General features: G+C 48.4%; 1 protein-coding gene across 5 annotated transcripts in view; it reads right to left on the reverse strand.

Moving 5' to 3' along the window:
- The window catches only part of MAP2K7 (mitogen-activated protein kinase kinase 7), a 74,119-nt gene extending 58,271 nt beyond the window's left edge, over positions 1–15,848 (reverse strand). For 2 of the 5 annotated variants that reach the window (XM_037887764.2, XM_037887763.2), the window contains exons 1-2: positions 15,645–15,829; positions 627–674 (exon numbers count right to left, since the gene is read on the reverse strand). In XM_037887764.2, the coding sequence (XP_037743692.1) occupies positions 627–674; positions 15,645–15,768 (172 nt within the window). In that variant the 5' untranslated portion in view covers positions 15,769–15,829. Of the gene's footprint in view, positions 1–626; positions 675–15,644 lie in introns of all 5 variants that reach the window. The other 3 variants (XM_037887761.2, XM_037887762.2, XM_043533258.1) reach the window with 3 other exon arrangements.
- Between the last annotated feature and the right edge of the window lie 3,020 nt (positions 15,849–18,868).

Here is an 18,868-nt window from a genome sequence, read left to right on the forward strand (position 1 = left end):
AGCCTTCCCCAGAAATCCAGCCCCTCGTGGCTATCAAGGAGTGCACAGCACTCGGAGAACAGGGATGTCAGCCCAAATGTCCTGACAAAATTCTAACATGGAAAAATTACATTTTGCCTTTCTAAAACTGCTGCGGTGGTTTCAACTGGACATGGGATTCTTCTTCACTTGCTAGCTTACAATGCTGAGAGCACACTGCTGGTGTGTGCTGGTCAATGGCTGCTGCGTTCCAGCCCAGAAGTGGTTGTGTATCAGTGGTGGAGGTGAGGATTGCCTCCCTATAGTCTGGGGTTGTTTAATACTTACCTGCTTCTGGAATGTGCTTTGAGAGCCTCAGATGGCAGGTGCGGTGGTCAAAGCTATTCCAGTGGTGGAGGGACAGGAAAGCATGTCGTCAAGCAGAGCCATGATCCTACGGGAGGCCTTACCTAATGCTGTTCCTAGCTGTAAATGGTCATGTATGCTCGATCTATGGTGGTGGTAACAGGTGGATATGGGAAAGATGGGGGACGGGAGGGGGAGACAGACAGGAGGGAAGTCAGACAGGTGGCATTTCTATGCAGTTGAAGGAAGCGTTAAGTAAATGATGCAGGAAATCCAAGCTGCGATGATAAAAAGTTTGGTACCTGCTCGTTGGGACGGAGCGGGAGCAGGGCTTAGAGTGATCACAATAACTGGATTGGGAAAAGGAAGAAAAAAACAACACGATAAATCACAACAGAAACAATCGAGTCATCAAAAGAAATCAAATCATATTCCGGGCGGGGGGCGAACTGATTCCAGGGTGAGGGATGGAGAATGGTAAGAAACCAACAGAGGGTGACAGACAAGGTGAAAAATGGGATGCACCATACAGTGAAGTTCCTGGGAGCCCTGGGCAGCCATTCCCCAAGTGTCTCAAATATGCAGGCAGCAGCTGTTCCCTTCCCATCTCCTTCCACTGCAGCAAATTCTCTGTAGGCCATTCATCCATGCTGGTACCCCAGCCTCCCTGCTAACCTACCTGGGCCATGTCCCTGTTACCTCCCTCCCATTAAGTCAGGCATGTTCTGCCCCATCACAGTGCTTGGGCTGCTTACAATTTGGAGAGGCTCATGTTTCTACCTCCTACCCAGCATAGTCTGCAGGATTAATCTAAGTCCAGAAAGAACCACTGTGATCATCTGTCTGACCCCCTGAACAACAGAGGCCACATTTCACCCACTCAACCCTGCATCTGGTTAAGCTTAACTTCTGGATAAGCCAGGGCAGGATCTTTTAGAAAGACGTCAAATCTTGGAATTATAGACTTCAAGTGACAGAGAACCCACAACAGCCTTTGGTAAATTGTTCCAATGGTTAATTCCTCTGCACCTTATTCCTAGTCTGAATTTATCTTTCAGCCACTGGATCAAGCGATGCCTTTGTGTGATAGATTAAAGAGCCCTCTACTATCAGAGCTCATCTCCCCACATACAGACCATGATCAAGCCAACTCCTAACTTTTCTGACGATCTCGGAGAGATTGCACTCCTTATGTCTCTTCCAGACCCTCTTCCCTATTCTGAATCTTTTCCAATTTTCAACATTCTTTTTGAAGTGTGGACATCAGAACTGGATGCAGTATCTGGTGATGCTCTCACTAATACTGTATACCGAGGTTACACCATCTCCCTACTCCTACTTGATATTCTCCCATTTACAAAGCTAAGGAGCGCAATAGCCCTCAGCCGCAGCCCCGCACTGAGAGCTCACGTTCAGCTGATCATCTCTCATGACCCAGAGTCCTTTTCAGAGACACTGCTTTCCTGGATACAGTCCCCCATACCATTACGATGACCTACATTCTTTGTTCCTAGGTTTATGATCTTCCACTGTACTAAAAACACATGTTGCTCAAATAAGCCCAGCTCACCAAGTAATCCTGAGCACTCGGTATAACTGACCTGTCCTTATCACTACTCACCATTAAACCAACCCTTGTGTCAGCTGCAAATTTACCACCATATTTTATCTTCTAGATCACTGACAAATATATTGAATAGCATTGGGCCAGGAACAATTGGGACAATTACTTTTGGAGATCTAGCAATTAGCCAGTTTCCAATCTATTTAATACTGGCTGCACTGATTTCATATAGTACCAACATTTTACTTACACAAAGCACAGCAGGGGTATCACAGATTCCAAGGCCAGACAGGACCATTGTGATCATCTAGTCTGGCCTCCTGTATAACACAGGCCTGAGACCTGCCCCAAAATAATTCTTAGAGCAGATCTTTTAGAAAACCATCCAATCTTGATTTTAAAAATGGTCAGTGATGAAGAATGTACCACCACACTTGGTAAATTGTTCCAATGATTAGCTACTCTCATTTTGTAAAAATATACACCTTACTTCCAATCTGAATTTGTCTAGCTTCAACTTTGTTCCTGGCTGCTTAAAGTGGTACAGTTGCCTGACAGGATTAAGAGACAGTAGCTCATCACTGAGTTCACCAGGTCTGGAAATTCTGCTTGAGACTCCTTCCGACGGATGTAGGCAGGCGTCTGTCAAATCATCCACTATAATTACAACCCCAGAAGGCATACAACAGCTGATTTTTCCACCCCTCCCCCAACCTGAACAGAAGTGGCCACCCCTACCTCACATCACCTTTCACTTCCCAGCTCAGTGAGCGTCTTGTAAAAGGAGAATTAAATGAAGTACAGAGAACTGTACAGAATCCAAAACTGGTAGCAGATGCACACATTGGCACAAAGCACAGCTCTGCTCTGAAGAGCAACTTCACTTACTCCTCAGGCCTGCCTCTGTTTATGTGCTGGAGTCCGATCTGCTGACTGAAATAACTAGAAGACAATTTCCCTGCTTTTTACTCCTCCTAGACCATGGGGAGAGCTGGATTCGCTTTCTTCTTGTCCATCACCAGGATTGTTTAAGTTCCAATCAGTTATGCCTCGACAAACGCACTAAGGGGACAGGAATCACCAAGGGTCACTTGCCTTGTGTATCTGCAGATGATGCCCAAGAAGAAATAGAGCCAGCTTGACTCTCAGAACCCAGGTTTAGTTTCCAGCACTGGAAATAAAGGGAAGGGCACGCCCATCTGATTGGGGACCACTGAGACACAACGAACATATAGCCCCTTCCCCCGGGGCCGTTTGGACAGCCACTTCTCAGTTGTACTTCAAGTGGATGTGAATACATTTTCAAATAAGAAGTGAATGTCAGCAGCTCTTTCAGGTCTCTGCCAAAATCATAGTTCATGGGCAGCAGAAGCCTATGAGTTAGTGGAAACACCCCACCTTAGCCTCTGATGCTCCCACACAGTGAAACTGACACGCTCATCAGAGTTGCAGCAGAGCAACTATGGCTCCTGCTAAATTCCAGCAGCAGCGAGAGCTCTCAGTCAGGTTTAAAGCCCCATTCTGCTGGGTGCTGTACTAAGAAAGTAAAAATCATCCCTGCGCCAAGGGGCTTACAGTCCAAGATGCAACAAACGCAGCCTTGCCAACCCATTTAACTGCTTTGTAATGTTCCTTCAGGCCCCACTCCTGGAGTCATGGAGTCTCCTCTTTCATTTTTAGAAAAGAAAATAAGTTTGGGGGCAGGGGACTGAAAAACATGACCCCCAACAACTCAAAAAACAGAAGGCAAATAAACATCAAATTCATATTTTTTTCCAAATCTTATGTTTTTTATGCCAATCTCACGACTGGGGGTGGGGCTGGCCTATGATTTTTATGGTAGGTGGTACCACAAACCACAAGCTCAAAAAATGGGAATAAGAACAAAGGTTAACATAGGCAGATGTGGACACAGCTGGAAGGCTCTGTCCGTTTGATTTCTTTTATATGTAAATAAGAAATATACAAGAACAAGAGCAAAAATCTCTGCTGGCTTTCTATCTACTGGTTCCAAGGCTGGAAAGCACCACTATGATCATGTAGTCTGACCTCCTATATAACACAGGCCACAGAACTTCCACAAAATAATTCCTTTTGAAGTAGAACTGATCTTTTAAACAAGCATCCAAACCTGATTTTAAAATTGCCAGTGATGGAGAAATACAAAAAGAAAGAAAATAAATGGAATGAAAGAAAATAATGCAAAATCAAGCAAGATTAGTCTGACCGAGAGGCCATCCACCCACTAGATGGCAGGGATGTCATGGCCAGGCTTGGCTTACAGGAAGAACAAGCCATGGACAGGAATGAATGGTGATGCTGTACTGCTCCCAGTGTCTGAAAAGATGCTCTGGGATTAAAAAAGGAAAGTGATGGAGAATCCACCACAGCCCTTGATAAACTGTTGCAATGGTTAATTACCCTCTCTGTTAAAAAATCTACACCTTATGCATGTTATACCTTTGTCTGCTAGACTGAAGAGCCCATTATAAAATATTTGTTCCCGGTGTCCATACTTACAGACTGTGATCAAGTCACCCCTTAACCTTATGTTTGTTAAACTAAACAGATCGAGCTCCTTGAATCTATCAACTGGCATTTTCCTGTAGGCATCTCCGAATCTCAAGGAGGGATCTGAAGCAAAACAGGATTTGCAGACAAGTTTGGAGGGGATGTCCCATGCCTAGCAGGATCAAAAATGTTTGTGGGAGAAGTGTCCACATCAACCATTTAAGTGCCTCCTTTCATTTCCCACCCCCCCCGCCCCCCATTTCTTCACTCGCAGCGTCTAGTAACAGACATGCCACTTTCAATCTATTAGAAGGAGTATATCCCCAGGGCAAATTGCTTCAATCATTTCCTTGAACTGTTCATTCTGTGTGTAGTATTACTAGCACAAAAGAAGGTTCTCTGCCATTCGATGGTTGTTATGCCACAATCACTCGCTGATCTTCGACCTTGTCCCAGATGGCAAACTAAGACCACTTGTGTATGAAGAGAGCGGGGACTTACATCATCATTGTGGCTATGTCTTGACAACAGCAACCTCAAAAAATGCCTTGCTTAAGGATCAAGCTCACCTATGTTTTGTTCATCCATTTCAATAGCAAAAGTTTCATTCAACAGGACCTTTGATCTTAAAACCAAAGAAACCAATCTTCTAGTCTTTTAGAGATGGGCACAAATCCCTTCTCTCTTGTCGCTCAACAACTCTTGGCAATGTTCACACTTTACTTCAGAAGAATGATCTGATTTTGTTATTTCAGCCCATTTTGATTGCTTGCTTTCTACTCTTTCCATCAACATTAGGCAGGTCCAGTCAGAAAAACTCACGGTGATGGCTGGAGCATCCATTTGCAGCACTGATCAGTGGCTTTCACATTTATGACAGAATAAGAACAGCTTGGAACAGTCTTCCAAGAGTAGCAGAGAGAGCTAACTACCTCATTCGTTTTAAGATGCAGCTTGATGAATTTATGAATAGGATGATATACTGGGGTTGCTTGCGACAGTAGGAGACTGGACTTCTCGAACCAGAGGACCCTTCCAATCCCATACTCCCAAACCACCCTCAACCCGAATTCAGCACTGGCGACAGGGAAAGTAAGATGAGCTGGCCAGCTTCATACAGAACCACATCAACAGATCCACCTCCCCATAGTTCCTAGATTCTAATAAACCAAAACCTACTAACAGTTCACTCCCATCTCTTCAATATCCCCTGATTCCACCACGAGGCCCACACCCCTTTCAACCCATTCTCCTTTCCCCTGTATGCTTCTTGACAGCTAATTCTCCACTGGTTTCTTAACAGACCTAATAAGACTCTTAATGTCCTCACAGCTTCCCTTTAAAATAGCTCCACTTTTCCTTTACAGAAAGCAATCTGAGCCTGATGTTTCAAAATATCTTCCTCACTGATGTTAGGTTCAGAAAAATACTTCACAGGAAAAATGCTGTCTATAAAAAAAATGAAAAAAGCTAAAACACCCAAGAAATTCACTGGGCTGAATTGGTTTTTGTTTTCTGGTTTCTACACCAGAGCACATTTCTCTCTCGTTTACTCAGTTTAACCCAACAGCAGAAGGGAATATCCCAGTGGCGAATCTGTTTTAGATTGTGAAGTTACATGGGAGGGGTGGGTCTCTAGTGTGCTCCACCCACCACCTGCAAACTGGTCACAGAATTCAGGCCCTGAGGCTTTAAGAAAGATCTCAGCTGAGGAAGGAGAAATAGAAATCCGAACTCAGCACTGGGTGGTTTAATAAGCCCTTCGATACGGAATTCAGTTAAAATGCAGCAATCTACACATCCTTCCGTCAAGATCTGAGCTTGATCCTATAAGCCTCCCTTTACTGAAGTGTGCAGTCCTGCTGTCTTCAATGGGATTACCCACCCGAGTGAAGGCTGCAGGATTAGGTCCAGCAAGTTACTTTTGTTCACCTTCAAGCACAGACCATGCTCCACAGACACCAAAGCTTAGCTGCCCAACAGGTTGGCTCTGGAAAGACATACCAGCCTCAGCTATAGCAACTAGCATCCTATTCTGTCCCCCACCACAGTGCATGCGGTTAAATCTATCACTTCTTCAAGAGTCTCAAGACTAACTGAGAAGAAAGACAGGTTTCAGAGTAACAGCCGTGTTAGTCTGTATTCGCAAAAAGAAAAGGAGTACTTGTGGCATCTTAGAGACTAACCAATTCACCAAGGGTAGGTCATGCCTGACTAATCTAATAGCCTTCTATGATGAGATTACTGATTCTGTGGATGAAGGGAAAGCAGTGGATGTATTGTTTCTTGACTTTAGCAAAGTTTTTGACACGGTCTCCCACAGTATTCTTGTCAGCAAGTTAAAGAAGTATGGGCTGCATGAATGCACTATAAGGTGGGTAGAAAGTTGGCTAGATTGTCGGGCTCAACGGGTAGTGATCAATGGCTCCATGTCTAGTTGGCAGCCGGTGTCAAGTGGAGTGCCCCAGGGGTCGGTCTTGGGGCCGGTTTTGTTCAATATCTTCATAAATGATCTGGAGGATGGTGTGGATTGCACTCTCAGCAAATTTGCAGATGATACTAAACTGGGAGGAGTGGTAGATACGCTGGAGGGCAGGGATAGGATACAAAGGGACCTAGACAAATTGGAGGATTGGGCCAAAAGAAACCTGATGCGGTTCAATAAGGATAAGTGCAGGGTCCTGCACTTAGGACGGAAGAACCCAATGCACCGCTACAGACTAGGGACCGAATGGCTAGGCAGCAGTTCTGCAGAAAAGGACCTAGGGGTTACAGTGGACGAGACGCTGGATATGAGTCAGCAGCGTGCCCTTGTTGCCAAGAAGGCCAATGGCATTTTGGGATGTATAAGTAGGGGCATAGCGAGCAGATCGAGGGACGTTATCGTTCCCCTCTATTCGACATTGGTGAGGCCTCATCTGGAGTACTGTGTCCAGTTTTGGGCCCCACACTACAAGAAGGATGTGGATAAATTGGAGAGAGTCCAGCGAAGGGCAACAAAAATGATTAGGGGTCTGGAACACATGACTTATGAGGAGAGGCTGAGGGAACTGGGATTGTTTAGTCTGCGGAAGAGAAGAATGAGGGGGGATTTGATAGCTGCTTTCAACTACCTGAGAGGTGGTTCCAGAGAGGATGGTTCTAGACTATTCTCAGTGGTAGAAGAGGACAGGACAAGGAGTAATGGTCTCAAGTTGCAGTGGGGGAGCTTTAGGTTGGATATTAGGAAAAACTTTTTCACTAAGAGGGTGGTGAAACACTGGAATGCGTTACCTAGGGAGGTGGTAGAATCTCCTTCCTTGGAAGTTTTTAAGGTCAGGCTTGACAAAGCCTTGGCTGGGATGATTTGATTGGTCCTGCTTTGAGCAGGGGGTTGGACTAGATGACCTCCTGAGGTCCCTTCCAACCCTGATATTCTATGATTCTATGATTCAATTTATTTGAGCATGAGCTTTCGTGAGCTACAGCTCACTTCATCGGATGCATACTGTGGAAACGGTTTCCACAGTATGCATCCGATGAAGTGAGCTGTAGCTCACGAAAGCTCATGCTCAAATAAATTGGTTAGTCTCTAAGGTGCCACAAGTACTCCTTTTCTTTTTGAGAAGAAAGTCAACACAAACAGAGCAACCAAAAAGCCCAGTCACCTCTGGGGGAGTCTCTCATAAGACTGATCAGCATTGTGCAAACTATCCCAGGCAACACTGCTCTGGGGGGAGGCAGACATTTCAACAGTCACACACGAGCTGTTCACAACTCTCTCCGATTCGTTTAGGCCGAATATTAAGGTGCGGCTAGGGTCAATAGGGCAACTGTGTACCAACAGCCCCTCTACAGTCACTGTAAGGTTCACCTCACTCTTACCACTGGCTCCCCCACACAGTCCCTTGCTCAAGATTTAGCTTGATTGATGGGGGGACAACTTCACAACAAGAAGAGCTATTACATTGTAGAAGGGTCCTGAGGAAAGCAGCAGAAGCCCCAAACTGGGGATATTTAAAACAAAAATGAGTGAAATACCACAAGGAACAATCCTCCACTGGACTCCTTAGGGAGTTGGAAATTTTTCCATCTTTAAGGCACTGATCCATTCAAGGACTCCATACAGGCGAAAGAGTTTAAATTTATGGAGGAGACAGTATGATGGGATAACATGATTTTGGTAATTAATTGATCTTTAAATATTCATGGTAAATAGGCCCAATGGCCTGTGAGGGGATGTTAGATGGGGTGAGATCTGATTTACTACAGAGAATTCTTTCCTCGGTATCTGGCTGGTGAATCTTGTCCATATGCTCAGGGTTCAGCTGATCGCCATATTTGGGTTTGAGAAGGAATTTTCCTCCAGGGCAGATCGGAAGAGGCCCTGGAGGTTTTTCGCCTTCCTCTATAGCATGGGGCACGGGTCACTTGCTGGAGGATTCTCTGCTCCTTGAAGTCTTTAAACTATGATTTGAGGACTTCAATAGCTCAGACATAGGTGAGAGGTTTATCGCAGGAGTGGGTGGGTGAGATTCTGTGGCCTGCGTTGTGCAGGAGGTCAGACTAGATGATCATAATTATCCCTTCTGACCTTAATATATATGAATCTTTTTAAGAACATAAGAATAGCCATACTGGATCAGACCAGTGGTCCATCTAACTCAGTATCCTGTCTTCTGACAATCACAGAATATTAGGGTTGGAAGAGACCTCAGGAGGTCATCTAGTCCAATCCCCTGCTCAAAGCAGGAGCAACCCAACTAAACGGCTGGTGGAAAATCCTTCAGAGGGAATGAACAGAACAGGGAAATTACTGAGTGATCCATCCCTGTCATTCTGTCCCAGTTTCTGAGAGTCAAAGGCTTAGGGACACCCAGAGCGTGGGGTTTTGTCCCTGACCATCTTGGCTAATAGCCATTCATGGACCTATCCTCCATGAACTTACGGAACTCTTTTTTGACCCCAGTTATACTTTTGGCCTTCAAAACAGCCCCTGGAAATGAGTTTCACAGTCTGACTGTACGTTGTGTGAAGAAATACTTCCTTATGTTTGTTTTAAACCTGCTGCCTATTAATTTCATTGGGAGACCCCTTGTTCTTGTGTTATGTGAAAGGGTAAACAACACTTCCTTGGTCACTTTCTCCGCACCAGTCCTCTATCAGATCCCTCTTTACTTATCTCTTATAAGCTGAACAGTCCCCAGTCTTTTTTAATCTCTCCCATACAGAAGTGATCCATACCCCTAATAATTTTTCTTGCCCTTCTTTTGATGGGTCAGGTTGTAAGATACCACAGGCAATGTGTTGATTACAAAAGAGGACTGTCATTTGTTCAGATTTAAAGGGACAACAGCAGGACAAGAGTCATCCTATTCTGGGTTCCTGACAAACACCTGAGATCATTAAAGGCTATTTTTGCTTTCCAAGACTTGTGCCTCTGCAATTTGGCACTAAATTGAACTTCAGACTGGTCAGTTTCACTTTTGTTTGTAGTTGGTTTCACTTTTCGGTTGTTAGGTGTGTTGTTGGGCTTGCATACAGGGAGATACTTGCCATCCAAAGGGAGAAAAATATCCGTTTTCTTTTATTTAAAACTAAACCACAACAACACTTAATAGCAGATTTCGTATCTTTTTTGTTATAATCACCGAAAATACTTCTAGACCAGTACTGACAAGTGTTTCTAAAGACTGTTTGCAGTAGAAGAGTTTAGTGTATAGACAAAGCCCATCTGAACCTTGGTGGTTGTTGTTGTTTACTATATTTTACCCTCAGATACCACATCAGGGTGTTCTCTAGGCAGCATGGTCCAGCCAGGCAGTGCGGTGCAGTGGACAGCAGATGGACTAGCACTTGGGAGACCTAGGTTCTATTCCTGGCTCTGCCACTGACCTGCATGGTAATCTTGGGCCTGTCACTTACCCTTTACATGTTTCTGTTTCACCTCCCACCCTTGGCTGTTTAGATGATAAACTCTTCAGGGCAGTGACTGTCCCTCACTATGTGTATGAACAGAAACCAACACAATGAGGCCCCCTTCTGGATTAGGGCGTATAGGTACCACTGGAATATAAATAACCAAATGACAGTTTTTAGGGTAATAATCTTGTTTCTTTCTTTGTCACTAATGCTACCGGAGCTTATAACAAGTGAGATGATTTTTAAAGTCCAATTTACTTGTCACTATTTATACTGATTGTTTTTGTATTTAACTCAACCTGGGCAATGAAAAGACAACTACAGTCTGTGTCACTCGCAGATTCTCAGCCGTGGGTTGCAGACACTCCATGTTTAGACATGAGAGTCCCCACTGCAATTTTAAACCAAACACTGTGCTGTTTTTACAAAACTGAATTAGAAGCCTAATCAGTTTTCTTTATTCCTTCAGACTCTCCCTTGTTATTATACCAGCTCAATCCAATAGCATGGCTGTCATCCAGAACCAATCCGGACAATTGTTCTGGATACTAACCCTTCAGTGGACAGATTAGAATTCTGGCAGGGTTCTAGAATTCCGGCAGGGTTCTAGAATTCCCAGGATATGAATGAAGCTGTCTTGAACTTGAATGAACTGTCTTGAAGCGAATCAATAGTGGCAAATCAACAGTGCCCAGAAACGGATGCACCCATTGCCTGTGTTAAGTGGGCTTCCTGAGAGTCCTTTAGACATTTCCAAGAAAACCCCCTTTGCTAAGCTTCTCGAATAAGCACAACTGTGATTCCCTATCTCGGCATTTCTAGCTCCCTCACATAACAAGCCAAGAGAGTCGAGACAAGCACCAACTGGCCAGCACCAGCCTGCCCACCCCTGTTACTGATTTTCAATACCAGAGAAGCAACATGCCAATGAGCTTCAAAAAGGCAGGACACAGCAAAGCCTTCCTGCTCTTCCAGCCCAACAGATGAATTAAAGGAAGGTAGGTGGCCTGGGCAGCAAGGCCAGAGATCTCTGAGGAGGCAGTTGGTGCGTTGTTTTTGGGGGGGCAACAGAATGGTGGGAGCAAGGAGGAAGCGACAGCTAAAACAAGCACAGATTTCACTAAAGGATTTGGTCCTTTCTCCAAGCAAGATAAAAGCCCCAGTAGGATGCTTCTCATCTATACTCACTGGGGCCCAAATGCAAGATTGCTTCCTACAGTTCATTCTCCAAGGCTCTGTCCAACCTAGTGTAAATGTCCAGGGGACTTCTACCATCTTTCCTTGGTGAGACCGTTGCACAGGCTAGTACACTGGTTCTCAACTAGGGTTCCATGTACCCATGAGGGTATGCAGACATCTTCCAGGGGGTAGAATCATAGAATATCAGGGTTGGAAGGGACCTCAGAAGGTCATCTAGTCCAACTCCCTGCTCAAAGCAGGACCAATCCCCAATTTTTGCCCCAGATCCCTAAATGGGCCCCTCAAGGATTGAACTCACAACCCTGGGTTTAGCAGGCCAATGCTCAAACCACTGAGCTATCCCTCCCCCCGCTCATCAAGATATTTGCCTAGGCTTACAACAGGCTACATAAAAAGCACTAGCAAAGTCAGGACAAACTAAAATTTCATACAATGACTTGTTTATACTGCACTACGTACACTATACACTGAACTGTAAGTACAATATTTATATTCCAATTGATTTATGTTACAATTATATTGTAGAAATGAGAAAGTCAGCAATTTGTCAGTAATAGCGTGCTGTGCCACTTTTGTATTTTTGTGTGTGATTTTGTAAGCAAGTAGTTTTTAAGTGTGGTGAAACTTGGGGGCACACAAGACAAAACAGACTCCTGAAAGGAGTCCAGTAGTCTGGAAAGGTTGAGAGCCACTGGGCTAGTAGATCTCACAGGCAGGAAGTCTCCCCTTAACATTCAGCCTATTCCGCCAAGATATGCCCGGTTGAAGCATCCTAAATAATTCCTCTTCTTGGTACCTATGCCCTTCAAGTCCTTACAGACTCACGAGCCCACCCCTTAACTGTGGTCTTTCGAAAAATGAGCAGTACTTTCTACTGAGCATTCTGGCTTCTATAGATGTCAAAAGTCTTGACAAAAAGGATTATTTTCATCCTCATTTTACAGCTGGGGTAACTGAAGTATGGAGAAATGACTTGCCCAGTGTAACACAATAAACCAGGTTTAGAACCCAGGAGTCCTCAACTGTTGGAGCCTAGGCCTAAGCGTCTAGACATCAGTGCCCCCGTTAGGTGTTCAGTTAGATATCATCTCTTTTATCATCTCACCACAGCATGGATCTTTTATACAAGAGCTGAACTGGCCCTGGTTCAACTCAAGTTGGATGGAACCATTTTTGACCAAATGAACTTTCATCAAAGCTCAAACATTTTGCAGAGATGTATTGGTTTTGACAATCATCTGGAAGGATTTTTGGTCCAGGACTTGAAAGACAGAAACCCTCACACTCTATAGCCTGATGGCTAGAGCACCAGCCTGGAAAACCCAAGTTCAAGTCCTCACTCTGCCTGATTTAGAATGATCTGGGATGAAGAACTCTGCTCTGTATCAGGTAGAGCAGGAATTAGAACATGGGTCTCCCACATTCCTGCCCAGTGCCCTAACCACCAGGCTGTATAGCATGAGACACCCACATGCTTCTCCCCTGCCCCTCCACCTACCTGGGCCCAAAAATCTCCCTGAATAGAAAACCTCAACTTTTGATCCAAAACCAGACATATCAACAATTTCACATTCATAAAAATGTTGGAAAGCCTGTTTGTGTTCCAACATGGAACGAAAATAAGTTTCCGCCGCAACACGGAATCATCGTCCTCCTGACACTAGAGCCGTCTACACTCCAACCTATGCTGACTACCGACAGCGAGCCTGCTGTTCCAAAGTAACAAGTTTCAGAGTAACCGCCGTGTTAGTCTGTATTCGCAAAAAGAAAAGGAGTACTTGTGGCACCTTAGAGACTAACCAATTTATTTGAGCATAAGCTTTCATGAGCTACAGCTCACTTCATCGGATGCATCCGATGAAGTGAGCTGTAGCTCACGAAAGCTTATGCTCAAATAAATTGGTTAGTCTCTAAAGTAACAAGTGTCTTCAGTTGCAACGGGAATCCAGGATGCTCACCACCTTTCTCTGCCTCACAGTCATGAAGAGAAAGCATTAAAATCTCTCCCTCAAACACAGTCCATATTTAGTGCATACAGATCAGCCTTTGAAAATTCTACTTGTCCTTGGCAAGTAGAGAGTTTATTTTTCATCATCACCATGGTAAAGCTAAGCAAGTAGATTGGGTTACTAGACAGTAAATTCCTATGATGATTTTCTGAGGCTGGTATCAATCAGCTTACAGTTAATTTATTCATCTTTTGGCTTAAAACAAAGCACACTCAGGACAAGCACCCAGCCACAGGACAGTCTCAAGGTGGTAACTAGACAACTAATTGGGGAGATGAGACACCAATTCTGTGCCGTGGAGGAAAAGAAGTGAAACAGCTACTAAGAGCCTGCTTGATGAGTAGCTTTTGAAAACTCATCACCTTGCAATGGCTCTCCAGAAATTATTGCCTGATAGGTAACTGGGCCAGCAGGAGAATCTAGCACTCCCAAGGCTTGTTGTGAGCATATAATTACATGATCATGTAACCATCATTTAATTACACAATCCTCTTTCTAATAATTTAAAAAGCCCACATCACAATAATATCTGAGCTGCTCACACTCATTAAGGAACTTTACCCTCATGGAAGCCCTGTCAAATAGGGTGGTATAATCCACATATTACAGATGGGATACTGAGGCACTGGCTAGATTAAGTGACTCAAGGTCTGTGCCTAAGGGGGTGCAGACGTAACTGAACTCAGGTCTCCCAAGTCCTAGTCCCACTGCCTTATTCACGATTAGAACATGTTTCCTACCCTCACTCAGTCACACGAAGCTTCAGAGGTAAAAGCACTGTTCTTCCTCTCTGACTGACTAGCCTGAACCCAAGTCAGAAAGGACACACAAACCTTTCCACATCTAACTATCTCGCACAATTATGCAACTGACTGACATTTGCTTTTTGGTAGCCTCAAGTGTGCCACAAGTCAGTTTGCACATGTGCACACACACATGTTCGCCACATGCTCCAAGCCTGGCTGAGGTGCCAGTTGACAGGATAAGAAGAGACTGGCATTTCCACCCAAATCACTGCATGCTCAGAACATTAAAAATATCATCTACCTTATTCCCACATGCACCAATTTAGAGTCTTGCACACGTACCCTCTCCTAAGGCCTCAGTAAATGACCACCCCAAAAGCACTTTCACCATTAATATTGACAGGTCACCTATGGAGAACCCCTCATCCTGTCTCCAAACAAATGGGGTGCTACATACCAGGCAACCTGATCAGCTCACTCTCTCCTCACTCACCCTGCATAGCCAATGGTCTCTCCCTTCTCCTCCTCATATAGGCCTGGTGGTAAGGGGCAACCCTGGTTCTTATCATCTCTACCTGAACTTCCCTCTCCCACATATACAGCAAGCAGCAATTCCTGCTGTACTGTCCCCATGTCCCTTGGGAAGGTCCTTATTCACTTCCCCATTCCCTCTTCTCCCAGAATATGGAGAGACTCCCAATCATCCTTCCACCCCTCATCCCCCCAACACCATTATGATCCCAGTCCCATCTATTCTCCTCCTCCCATCACAAATAAAACTGTCACAAAGAGTAGGGTCCCCTCTGCTGGTCCCACACCCTTCTCCCCTCCACCATGGCCCACTGCGCTGCTCAACTCCATAAACCAACCTCTTCAGCCTGGATCCCTCCTTTCCCCCAGAACAGTCCCTCCCCCTCCAAAACTGCAAACCCACCTGCCTCAGATTCCTGTCTCCCTCCCCACCCAGGGCCCTCCCTATCCCCCTTCTCCAACCCCCCAACTCCTCCCCCAGAGACCCACCTCGCCCTCTTTCCCCGCACAGATCCCTGTGGCCAATGGCTCCTCTCTCACCTCCACCCCACCTGTCATCCCAGAGGTCCTTCACAGCCTTTACTCACAGGCCTCAATCCCCTTCCCCTCACTCCCCAAGTCCCGCCCCTCCCTGCCCAACCCCCTTAGGCCCCTCCCCTCCAGGGCCCCAGTCTTCAAGCACCCCCTCCCACGGGGACCCCCCTCAGACTCCTCCCCTCGCGCTCCTGCCATCCCGGGGCCCCTCCCACTCCAAGACCCCCAGAGCTCAGACCCCTCCCCTGCCAAGCTCGCCCCCTCAGGCCCCGCCTCGGGGCCCCTGTCACCCCCACGGCCCCTCCTCTCGCGGCCCCCCCTTACTGGGCCGGGCCCGGGCTGGGCTGATCTCCAGGTTCAGGTCGATCTTCCGCCGGGCCTCCCGATTCTCCTGCTTCAGCTTGGCCTCCAGGCGGGACAGTTTCTGCTCCAGCGAGGACGCCGCCATCTTCCCCCGGAGCCAGCGCCGCCTCGCAGCCAGAATACACAAACACCACGCTGCGCAGGCGCGGCATGAGCCCGTCGAGGCACCGTAGCTCCTGGCGAGCCACGCTGCGCAGGCGCGGGGTTGAACCAGCTGCGCCGCCGTAATCCCGCCACACACCCACCACCGACGAGGGGCGTTTGTACGCATGCGTCCGCGCCGAGCTCTCCGACAGCGCCCCCTGCCGGTTGAGGTGAGGTCTTCGGACTGAAAAGGGACCGCTGTGCGTGCGATTCTGGTGCCCTCTTGTGGTTGTTCGTGGGTATTTCAGCCTGCTCATCCTGTGTCGGACAACTCTTAATGCGCATGCGCCCCCAGCCAGCTTGTTGGAGGCTTCAGGGCCTGGGTTTTAGAGAAACCCTCCTACGGGAACCCTCCCCCTCCCCCTCCCCGGGGACCCTGCCCCTCCCCCTCCTCTCTCAGCCTAGGGACCCTGCCCCTCCCCCTCCTCTCTCAGCCTAGGCACCCTCCCGGGGGACCCTCCCCCTCCCCCCTCAGCCTAGGCACCCTCCCCCTCCCCGGGGACCCTGCCCCTCCTCTCTCAGCCTAGGCACCCTCCCCCTCCCCGGGGACCCTGCCCCCCCCCTCCCGCTCCTCTCTCAGCCTAGGGACCCTCCCCCTCCCGGGGGAGCCTGCCCCTCCTCTCTCAGCCTAGGCACCCTCCCCCTCCCCGGGGACCCTGCCCCCCCCCCCCGCTCCTCTCTCAGCCGAGGGACCCCCCCCCCCCCCGACTCTCCCTCCTCCCCCAGCGTGGGAAACCTGCCTCTCCCCCAACACTCCCTAGTCTAGCAGTTGTGCCTCCCCCTAACACCCATCTGGTCTGGGAGTCCTGGGGACTCCCCGTCCCCAGTCTGCTGACTCCTGGGGAAATCCCCCCCATTCAGGGGCCACCCAGCTCCTCTGAGGCGGGGAGCTGGGCTCCAAATAAACCTCATGTCCCGCCAGCAGAATGGAGAGAGAGAGCGACAGTGCACCTCACAGCCTTGCACAATAGCGGGACAGGTTGTGGCTCAGGGCCCCAAAGCCAGGGCCGGGCTGGAGCAGACCAGGCTAAGAGGGGCTGGGGTACCAGACTGGGGATGTGCTCACCCCTGGGGCGTGCTATGGTGCTTTTATCCGACAGAGAGATGGACGTGATTGCAGAGGGGGGAAGAAGTGGATCCAAAACTCCCAGCAGGATAGGAATGGGGCATTTGCTCTGGGCGTGACAGCCCACCTGGCTGCCTGAGGCTTCCAGTGCACCGAGGTGTGGGCCCGGTGGTGTCTGATTGGGCTAGTTAAAAACGTGGCATCTCCCCCAAAGGAGCCACAGAAAGTTCTAGCTGGGGCTGGTTGTCACATCAAAGCCAGATTTTCAGAAGAACTCGGGGCCAGATTTCACTGCTCCCTCACCCAAAATGGATTTTTCCCCACCCCCCCTTGTGGGGCTCACCCCCTGCATAGGGGCCACATTCTCCCCTGGAGCCTACTCCCCACCCATTAGGACCCAGATTCCACCCTATGGCTCACCCCCCAAAACAGAGAACCCAGATTCTCCTTGCCCAGAATGGGGGGCCCTGTCCGTCCCCACCCCACCCTGCTCAGTGCCCAGCAGCTCCCATTGCGGCACGTGACAGCCATCTTTTCAAATGAGCTCAAAACGCCAGTGTTCAAGGGCGCTTGAAAATCTGACCGTGCATCCCTCAAGCCCCGAGCCTGCACGAGTTTTGTGGGACAGGATCCTGGTGCAGGATTTGGGCCTGGGCCCCTGGGCTGCTCGCCTCACTCAGAGGAGAGCTCCAAAAATGCACTAAAACAGGGGTTCTCACAACCAATTTTTTGGTGGCCTCAGAGTGCGGCCACCAACTCTTGCTGGTGGCCGCACCTGCACTTTTTCCTAAAATTATTTATTTTTCCTAAAGTTAATTAAGTAATACGCATATATATAAATCCAAATCATTGTCCTTTATTTATGTAAGGGTTGTTTTTTTTTTGCAGACCCAACAATAAAAACATGCACAGTTATCTCTATTCTTTACTGGACCTAACAGAACAGAAACACAAATAAGGTGCTTTGCACGTTCTTGTCTTTTTTATTATTGTTTCTTTTGCTTTTTTTGGTAAAAGTGGTTGTATAACAATTCTGAAGTAAATTTTAAAATGCTTTTACGTAATAGAAGTCCAAATAATAATTAAAAACATATCTGGCTGGCTTGGTCTGGGGAGGGGAGGAGAGGGGAGGGGAGAGGAAGGGAGGCACGGCTGCGGCTGGCCAGGGGCTCCTCCGGGCAGGTGTGGGGGGGTGGGTCTCATGGCTGCGGCCAGCCCAGGGCTTCCCCACTCACCTCCCACCTCCTCACTCCACCCTCGCCACCTCTCTGCACCCCTGCTCGCCTCCTCACTCCACCCCCAGCACCTCTCTCCACCCCCGCTCACCTCCCACCACCTCTCTCCACCCCCGCTAGCCTCCCACCACCTCTCTGCACTCCCGCTCGCCTCCCACCACCTCTCTCCACCCCCACCACCTCTCTGCACCCCAGCTCGCCTCCCACCACCTCTCTCCACCCCCACCACCTCTCTGCACCCCCGCTCACCTCCCGCCTCCTCACTCCACCTCCACTCACCTCCTCACTCCACCCCCACTCGCCTCCCGCCACCTCACTCCATCCCCACCACCTCTCTCCACCCCCGCTAGCCTCCCACCACCTCTCTCCAGCCCCGCTTGCTTTCCGCCTCCTCACTCCACCCCCACTCACCTCCCACCACCTCACCCCCCCCCCCGGCTTGCCTCCTCACTCCACCGCCACTCGCCTCCTCAGCCCCCCTCCCCCCGCTTGCAGCCAGATTCCCACCCGCCCCCGTCACCCTGCTGCTGGCTGGTCGCTCGCCTCCTTACTCCTCCACCAGGGCCCCCCCCATCACTGCCATTCGCCTCCTCCCCCCCCCGGATCCTGCCCACTCACCTCCTCACCCCACTGTCCGCCCACTGCTCGCCTCCTCACAACGCCGCTCACAGCCAGACCCCCCTGCCCACCTCCTCACCCTGCTGCTGGCTGGCCGCTCGCCTCCCTACTCCTCCGCCAGG

This window comes from Chelonia mydas, chromosome 20 (genome assembly GCF_015237465.2).
Source record: "Chelonia mydas isolate rCheMyd1 chromosome 20, rCheMyd1.pri.v2, whole genome shotgun sequence".
NCBI lineage: Eukaryota > Metazoa > Chordata > Testudines > Cheloniidae > Chelonia > Chelonia mydas.